The sequence below is a fragment of the Condylura cristata genome, unplaced genomic scaffold (assembly GCF_000260355.1).
Source record: "Condylura cristata isolate star-nosed mole 26May11 unplaced genomic scaffold, ConCri1.0 scaffold00028, whole genome shotgun sequence".
NCBI lineage: Eukaryota > Metazoa > Chordata > Mammalia > Eulipotyphla > Talpidae > Condylura > Condylura cristata.
The window spans coordinates 3664042-3688300 of NW_004567129.1; the positions used below are offsets into that span (position 1 = coordinate 3664042).

The 24259-nt window shown below is 55.8% G+C and overlaps 1 protein-coding gene across 2 annotated transcripts in view; it reads left to right on the forward strand.

Annotated features, from left to right (window-relative positions):
- Nucleotides 1-155: 155 nt before the first annotated feature.
- Nucleotides 156-24259, forward strand: part of ZDHHC7 (zinc finger, DHHC-type containing 7) — a 28311-nt gene continuing 4207 nt past the window's right edge. The window contains exons 1-4 of one of the 2 annotated variants that reach the window (XM_012730728.1): nt 156-174; nt 12969-13054; nt 15758-16092; nt 20640-20764. In XM_012730728.1, the coding sequence (XP_012586182.1) occupies nt 15772-16092; nt 20640-20764 (446 nt within the window). In that variant the 5' untranslated portion in view covers nt 156-174; nt 12969-13054; nt 15758-15771. Of the gene's footprint in view, nt 175-11618; nt 11677-12968; nt 13055-15757; nt 16093-20639; nt 20765-24259 lie in introns of those variants that run through there. The other variant, XM_012730727.1, reaches the window with a different exon arrangement.

Below are 24259 nucleotides of genomic sequence, written 5' to 3' on the forward strand. Positions count from 1 at the left end.
GCCCGGGCCACGGGTGAGTGCGGCTGGAGGGCTGCCCACGCCAGGACCCCGGCCACCCGCGGGCCACGGCCGCCTCACCCTCCACCGCTTGTCTCCCTCCTCCACCTCGCCGCGCACAGGCGACCTTCCGTCCCTCGGGGGCACCTCTGCGCCCACGTTTGACTGCCCTGCCAGGTGTCTGCCACCCCTTCGTGGTCTCTCGGGGTGGGGCCCGGAAGGCATCCCAGCTTTTCGCCTGACCTTGGGCGTGACACTGCGCTTTCTCGGCCGCCGTTTTCTCCTCTAGTTGCTCTCACCTGGGTGGTGGTTAAGGCGGGCGGGAGGGGCGGCACCCAGGTGTGGGCTGTAAAGAGTAGTTTACGGGCTGCAGGACAATGCCCTTCACTTAGTCGTCGCCCTGGGCTTTGTCTTTGCTCTGGTTCGTCCCTCCTTTTCAAGTTCCCCACTTTTTCCTTCTCTGTCCTCTTCTCTCTCCCCACAGTGGACTTTGGCCAGGCTTGGGGGGCTTCAGTACGATAGCTCATCTGCTGAGTAGTCGTTGCTTCTGGGGACAAGTTTCCAGAACAGCTTGATAAACTTAGGAGTAACCAGTTTGTTGTGGTGGTTAAGGTCAAGTGTGTGGACTGAGTGCTGCTGCCTGGTCACCTCTTTCCCCAGGTGTATAAGTGCTGCCCCACAGCATGCCCCAGCCATTGTGTGTCCAGTTAATGTGCCGCTTAATGCACAGAAAAGTTCCGTTCTGTGTCAGGTTCTGGACCTCTGCCTGGATATACATTTCTTCCTCAACTCTTTACCTCAGAGAGTTTGTGTTTAGTCTGTTTGATACTGTGTTACAGCTTCATTGCGCCAAAGTCCACTTTTCCAAAGTCACTTTGCGAATTTGCTGGCTGGGGAGTTAGAACTCAGTTAAGTGACTCTTGGGATATTTGAAAAGGGATGTTTGAGAAGGCTGGTGTTTGCAAAGGTGTTTGAATTGGGTGCTTTTTGGCGTCAGACGGCAGGTGCAAACTGACTTCAGAATTGAGAGGTGGAGGCGGAGGAGACTGAAAAAGTAACCTCCCAAAGAATTCATTAAACAATTGGGAGCCCTCATGCAGACGTTGCCTATGGAGACTGCGTGTGTAGTGCCCAGAAAGAATCTGCCATCAATAGCTCAGAGCCTGCCTCAGTTTACAGCGAGTGGAGCTTTACTGCCTTGCTAATCCATACACCAGACAAGCAGGTTTCTCTTCTGAGGAACTTTGTATGGAAACAAAGTTGACTTTGTCAGAAGGATGGATATGCTTTTACTTTCTTGCTGAAACTGTTACCTGCCAGTCCTCTCACTGCCCCTGCACCTCTGGCCTGTACCCACTGATGTGTGCGTAACTAAATAAATCTTTAAAACGATTTGGTATACAAGTAATATAGTTGTGAAGGAACTGAGGAAGTGGGAATAGAAATAAAACATGACTTGAGTATAGTTTTTCTGATAGTCCCAGAGCTTCCCTCTTTCATTCTGTGAGGAATGATGCGACAAGGTAGTTTCCCTGGAACAGCTCTTTGCAGGGGTGGAAGCGTTGCTTAATGATGCTTTAATTATAAATGACACATTTTAATTAAAACGACACATGCTTGTTTTGTAGAGGAGAGCACAAGTACCAAGCCTACACACTTGTTCTCCCTCTTGTCCTCAGAGTGTGTCTTGTCTAGGGTCAGTGCTGACGGCAGCATCTGAGGAGAGGGGCCAGCTGTGGGGGTCAGTCAGCTTCCAAGAGTGCGCTCAGCTTCCTGCTCAACTGACACTGCCCCACGGAAGTTCTCCCCAGAGCCCCTTGGTGGGTTCTCTGCAGACATGGTCAGGCTCCTCTCTGTTTCCTGCTGTTGGCAGGATGAAGGCCAGGTTAAGTTCTTGACTCCCTAAGTCTTCCCTGGGCCCTTCCCATTGTCTCTTCTGGCGAGTGCTCTCTCCACCTTGATTGCTCAGTAGCTGAGTATCCGTCAGTCTTTCTCCCCTTCAAGAGAACTTCCTCCTGATGGTGATGATTGTGTCTGTCTGTGACGGGACAGGCACTTAGTCCTTCACTGTCACTTGCCTCTTTTTCTCTCTCACTGACTTTTCTGCCACTGTCTACACATACATGCTTGTCTTGCTAACCTTCACTCTGCCTGTTTCATTCCACTCTTGAAGGACTCATAGTAATTGTCTAATAAAGTGCAGACCTGGATGGGGTCAGGATAACACCTTCCACTGGCCAGCACTTGGCAGCAGTGAACTCCCTTGTCAGTCACTGGTGCCTGCGTGTCGTGGGTGCTTGCTGAGGGTTTGGCTAGTGACTAATTTGGCTGGGTGGAGAGTGGGAGGAACCAGCCGGCTGAAGTATGGTGTTCGGGCTGCCAAGGGGCAGGGAGCGAGTGTGCGCAGGAGCTGTGAGGGCCCAGCCTGGACACCATGGCAAGGCTGGAAGGCTTGGGACCAGGTTTTATTTGTGGCCTGTGCTGGGACTTTCGGTAACTGCAGCATGTGGGGTGCCTGTGGGCTGCAGTGTCACAGGTGCTTTGGAGGCTCCCTGTGATGGGGCGCTGCCTGAACTGGGCTGGTCAGGGAGGGAAGGAGAGGCAGCCCTGTGAGGCTGGGGTGTGCGTCTCCCTAGGAGTGGAATGGGCAGTCCCTTGGCAGTGCCATTGCGTGGGGCCAGTCAGGGTACAAAAGCTTCCAGTTTCTCTTGAGACAGGCTTCTTACAGAATCATTTCTGTGTGAAAATGTTTGAATTCTTAGAGTTCCATATTCCCCAGATTCACTTTGTTCATTATATAATGCTTCCCTCCCCCCTCCCCTTTTTTTTTTTAAAGGGTTTTATTTAAACATATAAGACCTGGGGTGCAGGCCAGAGATGTGGGGGTGAGAGGATTCACAGAGACAGGAGCAGGACAGGCAGAATGACTGAAACGCACTGCTGAGGGGAGCAGCGGGCGGACAGGGGAGGCCTGCTGGGCCACATGGGCCAGCTCCCCGCCTGGCATGGGACTTGGACAGCTTCGTAGTGCTGTGCTTTAGCCCCTTGCGCCACCAGGAGGCCTATGCAGTGCTTTCCTGAACCGGGTCTCTGGCGGTGGGAGCCACAACTGGCAGGGCAGGGGCTGTGGTGGCCAAGCAGTGCACACTCGCCCTTGCTGGCTGTTGCCTGGGGCGGCCACGTCACTTCTGTGCTCCCTTTCCTCATCCTAAAGTGAGCTAGTAACTGCTTTAAGCACCAGCAGGAGTAAGAGTAGTACCGTGGGTAATGTGATAATGTGAGGCCTGCCGTGGTGGACAGTCCGTGAATGGCCTCGCCCCTCATTTTCTGGTATTGTGTTGTCGGCAGGCAGCGTCAGGTGAGGGCTAAGTGTACTGTTGGTGTGCTGCTGTCCCAGGACTTTGGGTCTGATGTTTTAGCATTTCCTTTTGTGTTGACCTGGAATGCCACAGAGGGGAATATGAAGGGAAGCGGGCACTCACCCCATCCCAGTTGACCTTTCAGGATACTCACAGAGCTTTGGAATGCTGGGGTTTGTGGTTTTTGTTTGCTTTGTTTTGTTTTACTTCTGGGTTTAGGTTCCTTGGTTTAGTTACCCTGTTGGCATTTGAAGATTATGACCGCTCTGTTTGACTGCCAGAGTCAGGTGCTGACCTGCCACAGGGTCGGGGTTTAACCTTTCAGGTATAAACACCTTTGAGGCTGGCTCTGCACTCTGTGCTACAGGGGGGTTCCCCTGAAACCAAGATGTTCCTGGAAAAATCCGTGCAAGTGGCATTCTCTCTTCCCTTCCCTCCTCCCTCTCCCCCGGGTCCTCCGATCTTCCTCTCCTGAGCCTTTCTCGAAGGGTGCTCCCACTTTCTGAGCCAGTGCCCTGCCTGCCGGCCCCCTGCACCTCTCAGTGTCTGCACGAGCCTGTGGACTCACGTCTGCTTTCTTTCTCCCTTGAGTCCACTCATCAACAGCAGTGCACATGGGTGGCTGGGAGCCTTGAGGTGACACCAGAGGAACCTGACCTCCAGCTAGGGTGACGAGGGTGCGGGCAGGTGGGCAGCTTCACGGCCTTTACCTGACTCCTGCCGGTCATCTGACTGACAGATAGGAAACTCCTGCCCAGTGTGGGGTGCGTGTGTAGGGAAACCGTTTTGGAAAGAGGACTGATGTGGCTGGGAGGGCAGCTTTGGATCTGCTTAGAGGCAGAGCCCACAGGACTCGCTGACACCTCAGAGGTGGGGAGCAGGGTGAAGAAGTTAGTGAGGGGTGAATCCTGTTTTTTGACCTTGGCTACAGCAAGTGGTGTTGGTCACTGAGTTGGGAAGAGCGAGCCGCATGGCGTGGTGGGTTCCGGGGCTGTTTGTGTGACCTTCCCACATCCACACTTGCTGATACTTGGTGTTTCAGAGTTTGCCAGATAAATATTTTTTGATTTACATGGGACTTAGCCTAAGAGCTCACTTGGAGAGGGTGTGTAGATAGAGCAGTTGGCTCCCTGTGCAGAGGACCTAGTGAGAGATGGCAAGCAGCTGGGGAGCCAGGCTGCTCCCTGGGGAGCCCCCTCACCTCTCCTGACTCACACTCGTCCCCTTTCCCAGGCCCTCACTCCTGCTGGCATGTCTGTTTGCCATCTTTCTGATCTGTGCAAAGCCTGTTTTAGATGACTATTTCAGCATGAAAGACCTTTCTAGAAAGATTAGATAAGTTCACAGCCTGGATAATGTGCAAGCGTATTATTGAGTCTTGGCTTACTCAGCTTAATATTCTGTTGGTTTTTCTTCATTAAATGTTAATATTCTGTTCTTTGGATTGAGTAATTTGAGAAAGAAAATAGTGGTTTCGTATGGCATGAATTATTGGTAGGGTTGAAAGCACAAGCTAAATATTTCATCATTGTAAATGGGTTGAAGGAACACTTAAGATCACAGAGGTAGTAAAACACTGCAGGGAAGTAAGTGACTTGAATACACGCAGCCTGTCGCTGGGCCCGAGGGGTGATGTGAATGCTCCATCTCTCCGAGCAGGGAGTGTGGTGTGTGGTGTCATTGTGTATCCTTTCCCGGGCCCAAGGGACCATGTTGGTGCTCGTCTTTTCCCAAGCCCAGAGAGGGTGGTGTGAATCCATAGCCTTTCCCTGCACCAGGGGAGGGTGACAGGAATGTTTGGCCTCTTCTCTCTTGCCAGAGAGTGATTTGGATGCTTCCCCAGGAAGGAGGAGGAAGGGGCAGATGCCTGTTCTTTCCTGTCCAGGGAAGTGATGGGAATATCCATTCATCCCCTGAGGCCAAGGGTGGTGGTGTGGATGCTTTACTGTTCCTGTGACTTTGGAGGGTGATGTAAATTCTGGTCCTTTGCTTAAGCCCCAGGAGGGTAGTCACCATAGATGACCTTTCCTGGAGGTGAGGGAGGGCTGTGTGAGTCTCTTCCTTTTATGGACTCCAAGGCAGTTGGTATGAATGTTTTCCAGAGGCCCAGGGATGGTGATTTGAATGCCTATTGTTTTTTTTTTTTTTTGAATGATCATCCATTACCTGAGCCCATAGACAGGCTGTGAAGGCTTGTCTCTCCCAAGTGCAGGGAGGGGTGGCGAATGCTCCTCCTCCCTGGAACCCATGAAGGGTGGTGTGAGGTCCCAACCTTTACTCAGCCCAGTGAGGAGAGTGAACACTTGTCCTTTCCCTGGGCCCAGGGAGGGAGCTGTGAGTTCTGGTCTCTTCACAGGCAGGGAGTTCGTTGTGAATGCTCCTACTTTGCCTGGGCCAGGGAGAGTCATCAGAATGCTCATCTTTCCCCAAATCGAGGAGGGTGACCTGCGTGCTCAGCCTTTCCCAAGACCGGGAGTGACGTGAATATGTGTCCTTGCCCCAAGGCCAGGGGCACTGGTGTATTTGTTTCAGCTCAGGGAAGGTGGTGAGTGAGCCTCTTTCCCTTAGTCAGGGACAGTAGTGTGATGCCCGTCCTTGCCCTGAGCCCAGGGAGCACCCTGTGAGTGTTCTTCCCTCCCTATGCCTGACCTTTGCCAGAGCCCAGGTGGGTGGTGCCCCCCAACCCCCCAGGGTGGTGTGAAAGCTCAACTTTCCCTGAGCCTGGGAGGTTAGTGTGAATTGTTGACCTCTCCCTGAGACAGGAATTGCTTGCGAATGTTCTTCCTGGCTAGGAGTCCAGGGCAGGTGATGGGAATGTGTCTTCTCTGTGAACTCGGAGGAGAGGTGAGTGCTTATTGTTTGGGGGTTTGGTTTTGTGCTTAATGTTTGTGCCTTAACCAAGCCCATGCATGGAAGGTATTGGGAGTGCTTGCCCGTTCTGAGCCAAGATTGGGGGGTGTGAATGCCCAGCCTTTCCCTCCCTCACCAGGGAGGGAGTTGTGAATTCCCGTCCTTTCCCACCCCCTGTTCTTTCCCAGCCCCAGGGAGAGGGGTATGAATCCCTGTCCTTTCCTCCAGCCAGGGAGGGGCGTGAGTGCTCATGCTCATACTCATCCTCATCCTGACTCTGTCCCAAGCCCAGGGGAGTTGTGAATGCTCATCCTCCATTTCATGGAGTCTGCTGAGTGTGGTGTGAGTGCTCGTCCTGTCCTCTGTTGGGGAGAGTGCCACCTGTCCAGGCCTGCGCCAGGGAGGGAATGTGGATGTGTCCTTTCAGAAACCCAGGGAGGCTAGTGTGAATCTTGTCTATTCCCTGGCCCCAAGAGAGCGGTGTGATGCCTGTCCAGGCCTGCGCCAAGAGGGGATGTGCCAACCTGTTCTGAGACTAGGCTGGGTGAGGTGAGGCGGCATCCTTTTCCCAAATCAGGGAGGAGGCTGTCCAGTTCTTTCTCTGGTGCTGAGCCCAGGCAGAGGGGTGAGAATGCCAGTCCTTCCCTCCGTGGGAGGTGGTCCTTTCTCCCGCGCAGTAGGGTGGTGTGAGTGCTTTACCTCCCCAGAGAACACGGGAGGTGCTGTGAATTCTCCTCCATTCTTTGTCTAAACCCCGGGAGGGTGTGCTGAATGTTCTCTATTTCCTGGAGGGGAGGGAGGGTTGTGTGAAGGCTCTTTCTTTCAGGGAGTCCAAGGGAGATGAATTGATATTGATCTTTTCCATGAGCCCAGGGAGGATGGTTTGAGCTCATCTTTTCACATACCAGGGTGGGTGATGTAAATGAACATCCTTTCCTTGAAATCAAGGAGGGTGGTGTGAGTGCTCATCCTCTCCCTCAGTACAGAGAATTGACATGACTGCTAGCCCAGTCCCCAAACCCAGGGAGGGTGGTGTGAACTGATTGTAAACAGAGTTCAAGTCAGATAGTAAATGTGGAGGGTGGTATGAATGTTGTCCTTCCCTCTAGCACCGGGACACTGAGAGCCTTTTCAGAGTCCAGGAGAGCACCGCAGAAGCTAGACTTTCCCCCTGAGCCTAGGGAGGGTTGTGTGAATACTTGTCCTTTTTCTGTGAATTGTGGCCTGGTCTCAGGGCTCAAGGCATGTGGTTGAATGCTCGTTCCTTCTCCCAATGCAGAGATGGTGTATGAATACTCATCCTCTCCGCACACCTGGGGAGAATGTCATGAACCCTTGGCTTTCCCTGTGCCACGGACGGGTGGTGTGAGAGACTGTCTTCCCTCAAGCCAGAGAGTGGTGTGAATGCCCTTACGTCCCCTGTGCCAGGGGAGTGTCCTGTGATTGCCTGTCCTTTCTAGCGCACAGGGAGGGCTCTGGTTACACAGTCGCCCTGCCCTTAGACGCATTTGCTCACTGACCCTCCCCTATGGAATGGCCACTTGCAACATCATGTCCTCATTCCAAAGGCATCTTCCCCTAGTCGCTACCTGCCCCTTGCCGACCGCGGTCAGTACCGCCCGTCGCCCACCCGGCACTTCCTCCAAACCCAGTTGTCATCAGCGTGGCCTGTTCTAGTTGTCAGGCTGCTCCCTTCACCCCATCCCATGGTGAATATTTCACTTCCTCTTGCTTTGATACCCTGGCTTCCTGGCTTCCTCTGCGCATTCCTGGGCTCATCTCCCGCTGCCAGCCCCACTGGGGAGGGAAGTGTGAGCCCTTCCTCTGGCCGGTGGGAGGGGAGCTGGCGGGCGCTGTCTGCTGTGGTGCTGTGCTGGAGTCCCTGCCTGCTGCCCTGCCCCAGCCCTAACACCGCACCCACTCTTACTGCTCAGAAACGGGGCTGGAGTACAGGCTGCTAGTAGGAGCTGCTGTAGCCCCAGGCTGCTCGGGTTGGCATCCCCACTCCCCTGTTTTCCTCTGCTCTTCAGAGGAAGGGTTGTCTCTGGGTCTGCAGATTGGACTCCTGCTTTAAAAGCAGAAGGCGCAGGAGCCTGTGGCATTTATCAGTGCAAAAAGGGCCAGTCAGCACAGACATGTGCAGGCCACTCAGGGAGTGGCTTCATTGGCCTCACTCGGCCTGTGTCCTTCATGTGTTCCTGTCACCCCACTGGGGGCCTGGAGGGGCTTTTTTTCTTTTTTTTATATAACAGTTTATTTTTACATCATTTTGTACACTTCTTTTCCCATCTCAATTGTCTCAATTGTAATCCCCGTGGGTTTCCCATCACCAAGTCACCTGTGTGCCATCACCATAGTCCTGTGCACTGCCCCCCCCCCCGTTTTTGATCCCATTCCCCACTCCACCCCTGCAAAATGTCTCTGGTATATGGTTGTTATGGTTGTTCATTATTTTTATTTTCTCGCCTGGTCCATTATACTCCTGCTATGAGTGAAACCATCTGGTATTTTTCTTTCTCTTTCTGGCTTATCTCACTCAGCATGATCTTTTCCAGCTCCACCCATGTTGCTGCAAAAGGCATGAGTTTCTCTTTTTTGGTTGCTGAGTAATATTCCATCGTGTATATGTACCCTGTCTTTTTAATCCAGTCATCTACTTTTGGGCATTTGGGCTGCTTCTATGTAAATAGAGCAGCAATAAACATGGGGTTGCAGGTGTCTTTTTCAATCAGTGTTTTTGTGTCTTTTGGGTAGATACCCAGGAGTGGGATTGCTGGGTCGTAGGGAAGCTCCATATTAAGCAGTTTGAGGAACCCTGGAGGAACTTTTTAAAAGTCTGACCTGGTCAGTTGCTGCAGCAGGCTGGGCTCAGTGGGGACCAGCCATGACTGGGCCACTCTACTTGGAGGATCCCGCTGGCTGGTGGCGACTGGTGGCTCCGTGGTAGGGGAGGAGCCATGGGGGGCAGCCTCGACTACTAGAGGGGAAACGGAAGAAGCCATCTCCTCTGCTCTTCCTCAGGCTGCACCTGCCCTTCCTGAAACTGCTGGGCAAGGGCCCTGCCAGTCTCCTGGCTTCTCCCTCTGCTCCCTTTGCTGTGCTCACCCAGCTTCGCTCAGCTCCCTACCCTTCCTTCAGGCCCCCTGCTTGGCTCCCCAGGCTCCGGCCACACACTTGTGTGGCACTGCCCGCCTCCCCGTCCTGTCTGTACTGGGGCCTCTAGGGCCAGTTTGGCTCATATGTGGAGGGGTCAGCTCTGCAGCCACCGCCAGGCCGGGCGTCTGCGGCCCCCACCCCTGCACTGGTGGGCCTGTGCCTATCCTTGCGGTGCTGCTACTTCCACCCCAGTCTCTTCACCTTTTAAAAGTACCTCTTTAAAAAGTGTGTCCCCTTGCTTCCGCACGCGCTGCAGCAGGCCCAGCTGCAGACTTGCCTGCACATGTCTGTGCTGACTGGCCCTTTTTGCACTGATAAATGCCACAGGCTCCTGCGCCTTCTGCTTTTAAAGCAGGAGTCCAATCTGCAGACCCAGAGACAACCCTTCCTCTGAAGAGCAGAGGAAAACAGGGGAGTGGGGATGCCAACGCCACTCCCAGGTTCCTTCCTGTGACTCTGGGGCAGTGGGCATGGCCTTGGCCAGGCCTGTGTCACCTTTGCTCAGGAGGTGGTGGTGGCTCCTAGTTGCCAGTCTTGCTACTTCCACCCCAGTCTCTTCACCTTTTTAAAGGACCTCTGTGTGTCCCCAAGTTCTGGTGTGTCCCCTTGCTTCCGCACGCGCTGCAGCAGGCCCAGCTGCAGACTTGCAGGCTCTGTCCTCGTTCAGTCTGTCAGTAGGCGCGTCCCCGGGATCGTGGCCCTGCGTCTGCCTTGAGCTGGGAGGCCTACCCCCTCCTCCTGGCCACACCTTGCTGCCGCCAGGGCCACCCTGCTGTCAGCTTCTGCACTTTCCTTCCAGACAGAATTAGCTGTTGTCATCTTCTCCCTCATCACACTGCTCCTAATTTGGGGGTAACACTTAGCACATTTTGACACGACTGGCTCCCGCCTCTTGGCGTGTGAACCTCTGGCCGAGCTGCTGTCTGCTTGTGGCTCTTGCATGGAGTGTGACCGAGGGGGAATGTCCCCTCAGGCCCCTCACTACTGCGTTTGAAGGTTCACTGCTTCTTCTGGGCCTGAAGCACAAGCAGAAAGGAGCTTGATCTGCTCTTTAATAGGACACCAGTGGATGTGGGAATGGTAAAGCAGTCAGCGGTATTTCAATAACCGTGAGCACAGGCCCTGGGGACATGTTTTTATTGTAGCAGTGAGTAGGTGGGTCCCAGTTCTGCTCTGTGAGCACTGCTCATGGAAGAGGACTGTGGGCTTTGTTGAGTTGTTTTCCGTTTGTCTGAGAAGTGCATCCCGACTCTTGCCAGAGGGAAAGCGAGGAGAGATTGACAGATGTCCGCAGGCCCAGAGACAGTCCCCGGGGCGGGTCTGGACACTGAGTGCCTCCGGGGGAGGCCGCATCCCCACCGCCGCTGGTGTGGTGGCTCTCTCCTGGTCAGCTTCTCGTTACTGAGTCGTTGGTGTGCCCTGAGTGCGTGATTTCAGGCACAGAGTTCATCGTGTTGGCTGTTTTTTGAACAATTTTGTGGGGACAGCAGCCAGTGCCAGTGCCGCCTCTTCCCTGCCAGGGAACCCACAAAGACTCCCAGTTCTGCCCGTTGCTTTGTGCTCAAAGTCCTGTTCTGATTCCTTTCAAAGCAGGTTCGTCTTGCCAGGTTTCGGGTCCCATGCACTTAGGGTCACATGTTCATGCTTTTCCGGGTACGCTCCTTCCCTGAGTAATGTTTCTGAGCCCCACGGCCGTGCGGTGCTGGTGCTAACCGTGTAGGCGGGGAGGGCTGCTGTGGCCTGACTAGATGGTTCTCACTCTTCTGCTGATATTTGGGCTACTTCTGCTTTGGGGGGTGTGGTGAATCTGGAACCCATTTTGTGCCTGTTTTATGTTCATTTTTCTTGGGTAAATACCTGGACATGGAGTTGTTGAGTCATAGAGCAGGTGTTTAACTTTGAGAAAGTGCCAGATTGCTTTTCAAAGTGGCTGCCGTGTTGCTTGCTTTTTGTAATTTATAAAAGTAATTGGGCATTTCATCTCATTGTAGAGATCCTGCTGTAGACCTGACAGATGCCTTGGACTGGCAGGCTGTATTTTGCAAAAATAAGTTTTATTTTAAAACATTGCTCCATAAGCTTACTTGAAAACAGTTCAGGATATTATTAGGCCTTAAAGTGGTTGGCTGTTGCGTAGCTATCTGGAAAACGCTACCACATGTATACACTATTTAAAAGGTGCCTCCATTGGTCTGAATAGCCTGGGTTTCCCAGCCACGTGGTTACTCAGAAGCTAAGGATGCAGGACTGGCGGTTTGCTAAGAAGTCACTGGTGTGTGGCGTGGTGGCTGAAGGGAGGACGGGAGCTTGTCGGGTAAGTGTGGAGGGGCAGCCCACCTGGAAGCGGCCCTGGCAGTGGCCTGATGGTCAGAGGAGACCAGCAGCAGAAGCCAGCTTGGGGCAGGAATGGCGCCCAGACCGGGCGAGCACAGGCTCTGTTGGGGCAGAGGTGAGGGGTCTCACCCCACTGGCTGTGCACTGCCGGCCCCCATCTCTGCTCCTCCACCCCACTGCCCTCCTGTCCCGCCAGGGTTCTTGGTTTAGGAAATAGATACCAGCTGAAGGCTTGTGTAGTGGAAGAACATGTTAGAAAACTTAGATAAAAGTGGAACGCACAGGCTGTAGGCATGCGGATTTGGGGGTGGTGAGCCTTTGTCCTCCGGCATTGTTCCTCTCCTTTCTCCTTCTAATGTCTTTCTGTCATTTAGTTCTTACTGGGTGAATTATTTCCTCACTCTCATTTGAATTTAGGATTTAAAATTTCTTCCATTATGCTTTTATCTTTTAATAACTATAAAATACCAGAATGTTCCCCTGTATGTTTCACAGATATATTTTCTTCCAGAGTTTTCTTTATGCATTGTGCCTGCTCTGCTTCCCTGTGTTTCTGGGTGGGGTGGGGCTCTCTCTTTCACGAGCCCTACCTTGGATGTCCCTCGCAACCAGGCACGTGACACTTCTGTGTCCATGGTAGGAGTGGCCTCTGGTGACCCTCATCTTGGGAAACCTGGTGTTGGTCATTGTGGGTGCTGCCGCCGCTTGAGATCTTTAGGTCAGATGAGTGCTTTTGGAGAAGCTCCCAGTGCACCCACCAGCCAGGACCTGGGCACCCAGGCGGAGGTGCCAGCTGGGGGTTGCTTCCTTGGTGGCCCTGCTTGCTCCGTTCCTTCAGGTGCTCCCTTGCTTCTCCCTCCCTCTGCCAAGCTCTCCTCCGGCACGCCTGCCTCTTGCTCTGGCTCGCTCTTTTGTGTAAGTGCTTCGCTGTGCTAGGGAGTGGTGCAGACTCTGAGTGCAGGCTGGCCACATGCGGGGGGCTTCCCCTCAAGGCTGTTTCTTGAGGGGCTTTGACTCAGATTTGCCTTTCACATGGGCTCAAATAGCAGGTGGCATAATGGACACATTGAAAATACTAATTTTCAGGATTATCATTTACTACTAATGAAAGCATGGCAGAGCAGTGATTTCATAATTTCCAAATAACATAATTTTATGTATAAAAGGTTATGTTGGTTATAGGTGCTGCAAAAATTAATCACACCCAAAGGATTAGTGTGCACTTTTGCTGTAGTCAGTAACTCTGCTGATGAGATCTTACCATTTTTTCAGGTCCCATCACATTGGACAGTATGCACCTTAAGATCCTGAAGAAACGACACAAAATGTTCCAGTAATGCTTGGAAGTGATCTGTGAGGTAAGGGCGTGCTTCTTCCTTAGTGGCGTGAGCACTGTTTCTGACTGAGACGCTGACCATAGAGCTCTGAGAAACCAGTGAAAGGTTCTCCACCACAGGCCCATCCTTTGCTGCTGTTGTCTTAGGAGTCTTCCAGCCAACCTGAAAGAGTCTACCTGGACGAACCTGTGAGCTACGTTGATAAACTCTTAGCAAGATGAGGGGGGTGTGCAGCTGTGAGGGCATTGTGTGCTGTTGCGTCTGTCCTCCAGATAGTGGAGTCTGCAGCACTGTCTCCAGCGCGCTGGGAAACGGCCTAATTTAACACATGGAGACGCAGCTTGGGTTCAGAAGGGGATACACAACCCCATTCAGTCGGCCATTAAAATAGAGAAATGATGTGATGTGTTTTCCCATCACTCCATGCAGAGCGCTTTCAGCTGGTTCCCAGAAGTGCTTTGTGTGCATTCAAGCAGCGGTGGCGGCAGGCTTTAGTGTCGAGTCCACGGCAGGCGCCCGGCTCCTGAGGCGCGTGTGCATTGCACTGTTGCCGCGTGCGTGGCCGAGCTCCAGCATGCTCAGTGTTGCAGTCGGGGCCAGCATGAAGAGATAGTTTCTCCATTTCCTCCCCTCCCTTCCTGTTGCATGAGGAAAGAGTGACTGCATGACTCAGCGGGACCATGTGCGTTCAGCACACATGGAGTGTGTCCAGCTCCACTGCTGTGCTTTCCCGGCCCAGTGACTTCCGGGTGGAGGACTGTTTTCCTGTTGCCTTCCAGGGAGTGTTCAGGCTAAAACTCACCAGACACGGCACCAGCATCTCTAAGGGACACTTTTAGGATGGCTCACCTGCTGGGGCTGGTGTCGCTGTGGTCCTTCTGCACAGATAGACCTGCCTGCAGGCCACTGAGGTGGTTCTCTCAGGACCCCACTCCCAAAGGCTCATATGATGTGCATCTGTGCCTTTGAGACACTTCCGGCTCCTGCTTTCTAAGTAGAACCCAGATCCAAATGCAGGGCATTCTTACAAAAACCTTGTCAGCCCTGACTTGGGGCCCAGCATACCAGCACCCCTTTCACAAAAAGTGTTCTGTTTGAGAAGTAGCAGTCATGCAGCAGAGCACTGTGGTCAGTAGAACTCCACAGATATCACTGGGGTTCCAGAATCTGAGAGTGGGACCAACTTCTCAGAAATCTGCTAGTAAACTTTCCGTGGGCCTACAGCAGACAGAAAGGGCCCTCCTCGTGAGGGAGGAAGGAGGAAGACACTCAGCTGCTGTCTTAGGGAGAACATGGGGGGGGGGTCACTGCAGGTGACCCTGATTGCTCAGGGAAGTGGAGAGATGCTTCCAGGCCCGTCCTCTGACAGAACTAGGCTTTCCCCATGGCATAAGACAGAACTTGGTTCCACCATTATGTCCTCATAGTTGTACCTCTCAAACTGTGTGCCAGAGACGGGAGAGACTCCTGTCAGGGCAGCTGACTTGAAAGAAGACGTTGCAGGCCATGTATGATAAATGGCCTCTCCGCAGGGAGGAGCCGAGCTTTTTGGAGGGAAGGTGGTGCGACAAGTGCCGGCTGCCTTCAGCTGGTCGGGCCTTTCCAAGTTCCTTTCATCTTGCATTTTGTCTTTATTCACTTAAAAGTTTTAAACTTCTTTTTTGTCTGACTGAGTTGAAGATTGCTTTAGTAGCTGAGGGAACGATATCATCACTATGTTCATATCGAGAGGATTCTGCCAGGTTTTCACCTGCAGTCTGTGCCTTCGTTGTGTGTTTCATTGCTACGTGCCGGGAGCATGTAGGAAAGAGCAGCACCCAGATTTGGGAGTGGGGCTGGTCTTCACCTGCAGCCGCCTGGGTGCAGCCTCTTGTCTGCCTGAGCCTACTCTCCCAGTGAGTCTGAAAGGCCCCTGCTTAGGTCATTTGATAAGGCTCTGAGAGCCAGATGAACTCTGCCTCCCAGGCCCCTTGCTCTTTATTTGTCATGACTGTTCCTGCCTCTGGCAAACACTGATAAGAGTAGGGCATGCATTTAAAGTAGCAGTCACCACAGTCCCTGAACAGTGCAAGCTGCTCCCCAGCTCCTCTGACCCCATGTTCTCAGAGACCAGGTGCTTCAGGAATTCTGGGCGAAGCATGCAAAGGTGGCTGACCGAAAATGGGTTAATAAATAGAGCAGACTTTTCAAAGATTAAAATCGAGAGGAAGGGCAGTCTCCAGGTAGGGTAGAGTCGAACAGAGAGTAAGGGAGCCACCCCAGAAGCACGCCTGCATCCCGGCTAAGACGGGGTGCGATGCCAGTCCACAAGCAGCTCAGCCTGGCAAGTGCTCCTGAGCCGGGTGCCCAGAGAGGAGGAATGCGGCTTCCTCCGCTCTGCTGCCTGCTGCTGCTTGTCGTGGCCACACTGGCTGCAGCACAGAGAGAGGAGCAGGCCCAGGGAGGGGCGTCGTAGCTGAGCCTCACCCCCACGACCCAGGCATGCTCACTTGCTCTTTTCATCCTCTTGGTCCTTTGTGGCCCCTGGCCAGCTCCAGGTGGCTGCGTCTTCAGGCTGCCAGAGCCTGCGGGCTTGCCGGGTCCCAGAGACGGAGCATCAAGGCGAAGGGTTTAAAATTCGGTCAGTAGCCAGCCTGTCTACGAAAGGCGAGGGCCGCGGCGCCTCGTGGGGCGGAGCGGGGCAGGCAGCGCGAGCAAGCGGGCACCTCATTGCTCTCCCCTCAGGCGCCTGGGGAACCATGCCGTCATCAGGACACCGTCTCCGCGATGTCGAGCACCACCCTCTCCTGGCTGAAAATGACAACTGTGACTCCTCGTCATCGTCGTCGTCCTCCTCCGAGGCGGATGTGGCAGGCAGAGTGTGGTTCATCCGCGACGGCTGCGGCATGATCTGCGCGGTCATGACGTGGCTGCTGGTCGTCTACGCAGACTTCGTGGTGACGTTTGTCATGCTGCTGCCTTCCAAAGACTTCTGGTACTCTGTGGTCAACGGAGTCATCTTCAACAGCCTAGCGGTGCTCGCCCTGTCGTCCCACCTGAGAACCATGCTCACCGACCCCGTGAGTACTCCCGCGTGTTTCTGTGCCTGCGGGCTCGCCCCTTCCAGGACGCCTGCTCCCGGCGCTGTCACGCCTGACTGGTGAGGGACGAGGAACAGAGAATAGTGCCGTGGGCATAAGCCTTCTCTGAAACTCCTCCTAGTTCACATTGCTCCGGTGTCTCTGAAGTGTGCACTGGGGCTCCAGAACACCCTTCACGCGCCTCTCACTTACCTCTTAACCACAAGGGGCTCACTGGGCTCCGGATTCCTCTTAGTTCTGTCCAGTTCCACAATTCTCCTGGTTTTCCATCTCCATTCAAGGCAGGAGCAGATGTCTCCCTCATCTGGTAGCAGGACAGTGGGGTGGGGGGTGCTTTGGAGGTCAGGTTCAGCTCACAGGGAGCGAGGGTGCAGGTGGGTGCGACAGGGAGGCCGTGGGCTCACCTTCAGGCATGTCCAGTCAGGTGGAGCTTACAGATGTGCCCGAGGCAGCGCCAGGAGCCGCCTGTGCTCCTGAGGACCCAGCGTCTGCTTGTCACTTTAGAGCGCTCTCTGGGGTTTTGCTAGGCCACTGGACGTCATGACCAGGCTGAGCCAGGACATGCAGTGGGGGGAAAGGGCCTGCGGATCCAGGGGCTGGTTTCCCAGTTACAGGAGCAGGTGGCAGGGGCCCACAGTGGGGCTGGTTTGTAAAAAGCTCTTTCCCAGGAGGAGTTAAGATGGTGGGTTTAAGCCATTGCTCCTAGGCTTTTGGTTTGCAAATTAAGCTTTCTCTGAAGAGGTAGGTAGTGTTACTGTAGACAGGTCTGTAACGACTAGATTAGGGCTCCTTGTGAGAGCGGGTACTGCTCGGTCTGGGCATGTGGCGGGGCGCCGCTTCACCAGTGTGTCTGTCCTTCGTGCTGTCGCCTCACTTGCCAGGCAGAAGGCTTATTAGGCTGTGTCAGACTGTCACAGGGCCCTGTCTCCCTTACACAGCAGTGCCTCCCCAGGACCCAGACCTGCCTGCCCCTGGCGCCTCCCGCCCCTCTCTTGTGCACGAGAAGCACCGCCCGTCTCTGAATATGCACACAGGCAGAGCCTGGGCTGGCCCTTTGGTGGCAGGACCACATCTGTGCCAAGTGCCCTCCTGTGGGCCTGTGTGATGGCACCAGACTGAGGCCCCTCTCTTTGGGGTGAGTAGAGGCATCCCTGCCCTGCCTCTGTGGAAAGGTCTCAGCACTGCAGGCAGCCCCAAGAGCTGGGGACTTGTGCGGCCTAAAGCCTCTGTTCCCACTTTGGGGATCGGGGGTTCCAGGGTGCCGGAGGAGTGGGGATCTTGGACCTCGGTGTGTTGACATTGAAATTTAATTCACATATTACGACACGTATGATTCTAAGGCGTCCTTGCGAGTTGCGCCACCATGACCCTGCACCCCTTTGCCATCACTCCTAGTCCCTGGCCGTCGTGAATCTGCCTGCTGTCTGGGGTTTGCCTTTTCTGGGCAGCTCGTGTCACAGCATCACAGCATCGAGGCCTTTGGTGTCCTGACTCCGCAGAGGTTGGCAGGGGCCTCCCTGACAGCAGGGTGCTCCGCCCCTCCGTGCTCACTGCCACGGCTGCATCCCTGCTGTGGCTAGTCACTGGTGCTTTACGCCCTGTCAGCTGGTGGCCATTGGGGCTGGTTTTTGGCGATTATGGATAGTGCCGCACGAGAACAGGTGTGTGCACAGTTACCCTCATTTCACCTTCTCTCGGTGTCTGCTTGGAGCCAGTTGTGGCCATGTGGTCAGAGGCTGCACTTCTCATCCCTGCCACAGTGGCTGAGGGTCCTGCTTGTGTGGTGGGTCGTCGTTTCGGTGTGGCGCCCTTGCGGGCGTGGACTGCCAGCTCGCCATGCCTTGGGTTTGCCTCGTGCTTGCCAGCTGTTTGCATGCCTTGGAGAACTGTCTGGCCGGCTACCCAGACTCTGAAGCCAGGAGGGGCCTGAGGACCCCAGGGCAAGGAGCCCCTGGCAGGTGGTGGAGTGGGAGGAAGTAGCTGCAGGAAGACAGACTGAGGGCAGGGCTGGTCAGCTTCTTCAGACGGGCCTCTGTCCTTCTCTGTGTGAAGTGGCGGCCAAGAAGAGCGCCCCACAGACCAGGCCAGACCAAGTTGGATGGTAATGTCGGCATCACGAACCAGCAGAGTGAGACATCACACTGTCCCCACCACAGGTCAGTCCCCTTCTGGGCTGAACTGGGGTCATCACACCCACTGGACTTCCCGTCCTTCTAAGGTTGTGGCACCAGCCCATCTTTGTAGAGTCGATTGGGGTTTGTCGTCACTCGAGAAACACTGTAGGGCCTTTGAGGAGCAGGTACGAAGGTGGGGTTGCTGACACATGATGGATTGGAGTGCTAATAATGACCCAGTGGACCACACTCTTGAACAAGACTTTAGCCCACCTTAATGCTGTGAGAGACTATGAGAGAAAAGCCCCTCCTGCCCCCCATGCTCCTGGAGCACCCGCATCCTAAATCCCATCCTGCAGAGTGCCTCAGCCGCTCTTGCCACTGCCGGAGGGCCCCATTGCAGAAGGGCTCCCTACCAGAACATTCCGTCATCACAGCAAGTCGAAGAAGTGGGCATACCTCCACGTGAGAAGGTGAGACCCCCGCTAGTGGGGGACACAGCTGCCATTTTAGCAGTTGTTGTCTTCAAAGCCCCTGTTAGCTTCTTTGAGACCCTTTCTGGTGCAGCCCACATGGTCACCCCACCCCTGCTGTCACGCTTCTGACACCATGGGAGAGAACTGCTTGCCTTCCCTGGGAAACTGTCATGGCACCTAGGAAAGGCAAGGCTCTCCCTTAGACCCCGAAGCCGTGGGTGGTCGCCTGAGGGGCTTCAGGAGCTGCTTCACGCCTCCATCCCTCTACATCCTTGTTTGTTGGCATGCAGAATGGTCATATACATTCAGAACAGGGCCCCAACAAGAGTCCTCCCTTGTGATTGGCTGAGGAAGCTCATACATTTATTTCAATTTTGACAATATTTTTTCTTGGAATATTTTAATTGAAGGACCTCATCTGTCCTGTGAGTTTTCCATCCTACTCTGGAGTTTTTATCACATCACTCTTAAAGGTTTATTTATTTACTTGGGTACAGCCAGAGGTGCAGGGGGTGAGGGGATTCACCAGAGACAGAGTGGGGAGCAGAACAGGCAAACCGATGAAGTACACTGCTGAGGGGAGCAGCGGCAGTCTGCTGCACCATGTGGTCACCTCCGGGGCTGGAGTCAAGCTCACACTGAGGCGCCTGCAGCGAGCTTGCAGTGCTGCGTCCTAACCCCTTGCGCCACCAGGGAGGGCTGCCCATCACTCTTAACTACTCTTTGGTTTGGTCCTGGGAATCCTGAAAGCGTGATAGGGTGTTGGTGGGGGAGTCAAGATTGGAAGAGAGGGAGGGAAAAGAAAGCTTTGCAGAACATGACTCCCTGGACATAGGACGCGGTTGAGAGCATGTGTCCTCAGTGGCGTGTTAAGGTGCGCGGGTAAGGGGCAGCAGGCCTTGGTTCAGAGCGGGCGGTCTGGGAGCTCCCTGGGAAGTGAGCCCGGGCCGGTGCCCAGCGCCTTGCTCCTCGCCGGAGGTGCACACAGCGTCTGGGACACGGGGTGGCGTAGGCGTTCGGCTTTCCGGAGTGCATTCCATCGCTTTGTGGGTGTTGTTACTGGAGAGGTGTGTAACTCACAAAAATTAACAGGGAGTTTACATCTGGCCCATTTCCTCTTACTGTCCCTGGGAGCTTGTGCTACAGCTCCAGGTGGCGGGGAAATTTCATCAAATTATGGTGTGTAAACGAAAATGTCTTATAAAGTAGTTCAAACCTTTAACAATTCCCATCTTTGAGGGTCAGCTTGACCACAGCTTTGGCTCTGAGGACATGTGGAGGGCAGTCACCTCAGGGAGGGGCTGGGCACACGCTGCCAGTGCCCTGAGCGCCTCCCCAGGAGATGTGTGTTTCTGCGTAAGGTCCAGGGCTGAGGAGCTGCGTGGACTGTGTCCCGCCCCCACCAGTGCCTGCTGCACCCCACACCCCAGCTGTTTGTCGTTACCTGCTCGACTCCTGCCTTGCTCCTCCGGACCTGCTGTCTCTGTCTGCCTGTGGCCTATCCCCCCACCCCAATTCCTTCCTCCAGTCCAGCTCCTCTCGCTCTCAGGCCACAAGTGGGTTAGCGCCCATTGGGTCAGGCGCTGGGGCGCCTCATCCAGGTCTGTGCGCCTGGCCTTGATGAAAGCGGCAGCAGATGCCACATACGGCTTTGCGAGAGGTGCTCCTGGTTTTGGTCACTGTCCCCTGCGTGCTGCCTACAGGAGCACTGGGCAGTGCTTTAGGGGTGGGGGTCGGCGGGCGGCCCCTCTGGAGGGAGCACTCCCTGCCCCCGGCGCGCCTCCCGCCAGCCGCCGCCAGCCCCAGCTCCCGGAGAATACAGCTTTGGCCCTGCCTGCGTGACACAGTGGTGTTCCATAGTGACTTGCCTTTAGTGACAAGTTAGTTTACAGCTGTGATGTCTACGGCTAAGCCTGACCTGTCCTGCTAACCCTAGGGGGCCGTGCCCAAAGGAAACGCCACGAAAGAGTACATGGAGAGCCTCCAGCTCAAGCCCGGAGAGGTCATCTACAAGTGCCCCAAGTGCTGCTGCGTCAAGCCCGAGCGCGCCCATCACTGCAGGTATGGGCCGCCGAGACGTCCACACGGGACCCCTGCCGGGCGCCAGGGCTTCTGGGTCTGCACCCAGTACACCTTCACTGCAGGTAGTGGGGCTCTCTGCAGTCCCCCCAGCGCCAGTCTCTGCAAGAACAGGGGCTCGTCCCTAGTAACCCACCTCAACTGCGTCTGCAGGTGCAGGGTAGTCCTGGTGTCCCCGCCCTCGCCCCACAAAACACACCCGCCCTCGCCCCACAAAACACACCATGTGAAGGGTGGGGCTGCCCCCCCACTGCGGGAACAGGGGCTCCCTGCAGGCCAGAACCCAGCATGCCCCTCTAGGTAACTGGGCCCCCTCGCCACTGGATACAATGCCGCCGTGGGTAGCAGGATACCTTGCCATCCCCCTGCGCAGCTCCCCTACCTCTAGCTACTGGGGATCTTCCCCCAGTGTCCCCAGCAAGCACTCCCACTCTGTAAGGCCAGGGTACTCCCTAGTACTCAGACTCTCTTCCCCCCTCACGTCCCGGAGTTCACCCCTGTCACCCACCCATTACACCCACCTCTACGCACTGGGGTTTGTTTAAGTTGCACCGTTCAGTGCAAACATCCCTGCACCTGCTGGGACCCCCACCAGCCATGCAGCTTATCCACCACGCGTGTACCAGGTCACTCCCTAGCACCTCCAGTGAGCACACCCCTCAGCGGGCCCAGGGCACCATCATAATCCTCCCCCTCCCCCCCACCCTGGGCAGGACCCATCGCCTGCATCGAGGGCTCATCACTGCAGGAACGACGCTCCACACCTGTTCCCCAGTATATGTATCCTGTGCACCCACACTGTAGGGCCTAGGGTTCCCCCGACAGTGTCTGCATACAATGTACCTCTCACTGCAGGTTCCAAGGCTCCACCAAACACCAGACTGCACCCCCCCACTCCCACTGCAGTCAGGGGCTTCCATGTAGCCCCCACCCAGAATAGAGCACTCTCACGGGGGTTCTCCTAGTTACCTAGCGAGCTCCCTATTTGTAGCATGTCCTTCCTCTCCTTACTGAGGTACTGGAGGGACCCCAGCTTTCCCCAGTATCCCCCACCCCACACACACTGGGCTTCTCCCCACTGTACACACTCAGCTAACCTCCCTGCCACTCCCAGGACGGTCACCATAGCTGCCCTGCACACCTGCCTTGTGGAACCTGGGCTCATAGGTATGCCCAGCTAGCATAGCCCTCTTCATACCTGCCAAGGCTTTCCCCAGTGTGGCACCCCCATTCTCCACACAACACACCCACCACTGCAGGTGCTGGATGCCACAACACACCCAAGTGGATTCCCAGCACCCCTGTAGTCAGGTGCCCGTCTCCCGGTGTCGTGCAGGTCTCCCCATCACTGAGGGGCTGCGGCTCCCTCCCAGGCACCAAGCACTGCTCTACCTGTACTGGGGTGCAGCCCACTTCCCACCCGGACGAGCACTGTAGTTGCTGGGGCCACTTGTCCACTCGCCCCAGCAGCGGCTCCCAGGACATCTCCACTGCTGCAGCGCCAGGCCGCTGTAGCCCTCCACCCCGACCAGCCCCAGCGCTCCTGGGGTGACACCTAGCTCCCCAGCATCCCCACCTGTGTGTGTACAGGCTCTCCCCATAATCTCCACCTGCACATGGATGTCTGGGGTACCAGGACTCCCCCGTCCTTCAGCCCCAGCCAGCCACCTCTTGGTTCTGGGGATTCCCCAGTCCTCCTACCCAGTAACCTCTAGCTATGGTGAAGCCTCCGTGCCCCGAGCACCCCTGTCGGGGCTGTGCCATAATTCCGCTCAGCTCACCCACCATGCTGCACTGCTGGGGCCCCTCCAGTCCTTGCACCCAGAGCACCCACTGCTGTAGGCAGAGGGGACACCTGGTCTCCCAGCCCAGTTGCTTCGCTAGTCCGCACCCAGAATACAGCTCTGTTCTGGGGTTCTCCCTACCCAGCTCCCACTCCTTTCCCCATGCAGCTCACCTCCTACAGATCCTGGGGCTCTGCCCAATAGCCACACCCAGCACTCTCACCTCTGTGGATAGTGGGGTTTCACCCTGGCCCCCACGCAGTCCACACACCACTGCGGGTTCTGGGGCTCTACCTAGCTACACAGGGAACCTGCCTCTCAAGGACCGGGGGCCCCTGGGCTCCTGCCAGTCCCTCAGCCCAGACCCTTGCTGTGCCCTAATCAGGCTCTGCCGGTACTGGGCTCTGCCCAGTGGCCCCACCCACCTCAGAGCATCTGTCCCCAAATTGCACCCCTCTTCACAGCTCTGGGGTTCTCCACAGTGTGCACATGTGGACACCCATCACTGTAGTTCCTAGGACCCCTACAGCACACAGCAGCCCCTCTGCAGAGCAGGGCCTCTGTGGTGTCTGCCTGGCACACCTGTGGGCACCGGGGCTCCCGACGGACGCACCCCCCTGCCCTCAACACACTGCTCTGGGGATACCAGGGCGCTGCAGTCACGCAGCAAACTGTCCTCTGCAGGCACCCGGTGCCCCACAGGCCCGAGCCAGCGCACCAGCTCGCTGTAACCGGGGCTCCTTCCAGCCCTTGTACCTGAACACCCAGCCTGCAGGTCCTGTACTCCCCGCAGCCCCTCAAGCCACCTGTGGTGCCTCGCTCTCCCCCATACCCTGACACCCCTCGCTACCTGTGCAGGCGCCAGTACCTTCCCCAGGACTCCCAGTGAGTAATGCATCACTACTGGGGCTTCCCAGTAGTCCCCACCCAGCACCTCACCTCTGCAGGTGCTTGGGCTCCCCCACCCCCACCACAGCACACTTACCTCTGCAGGTGCCCGGCCAGCTCTCCCACCTTCACCCCCACTTGACTTAACCCAGTATACACGCCGCTGTAGGTGCTCTTGCAGGTCCCCCGAGTCACCCAGCACAGGGACCACCTGCAGGTTCCAGGGCTCCCACGCTACCCCTATCCCAGAACACGCAGCCCTGGAGGTAGCAGGGTTGGCCGCTCACAGCAAACTGCCTGGGCAGGCACCTGTCCTTCCTGCACTCAGCTCCCCCCTTTCTGCAAGCCCTGCCCCCCACAGCCCTGCAGCCTCACCAGGGAAGCTGTGCTTCTTCTTACTGTTCCAGCCAGCACACAGCCACACAGCTCTGCGGTCTTTCCACATAGGGCTTCCCCACAGTGGCAGGTTCTTGGGCTCACCCCAGTACCCCCACCTGTTTACCTCCTACCGCGCCTCCTCCCCAGAGTGTGTAGCCCCACTGGGCCTCCTCGCAGCCCACAGTGGGCTGGGAAATGGCAGGGCTGGGTGACGCATGCGGGCAGCGTGGGAAGGAGGCGTGTCGGGCATGAGTGCCTGCCTGGTGCCAAGGCGCTGCTCGGAGTTTGGGCGCCGCGCAGCCTTTGGGCCCGCTCCCGAGGGAGCCTGCAGGGCTCAGGTTTTCCTGGGCCCGTGCTGTGTTGCCCGTGGGGACTCCCCCGGCCCCCACAGTGCTGAGCGTCACTCCCCTGGCCTGGCAGTGTCGGG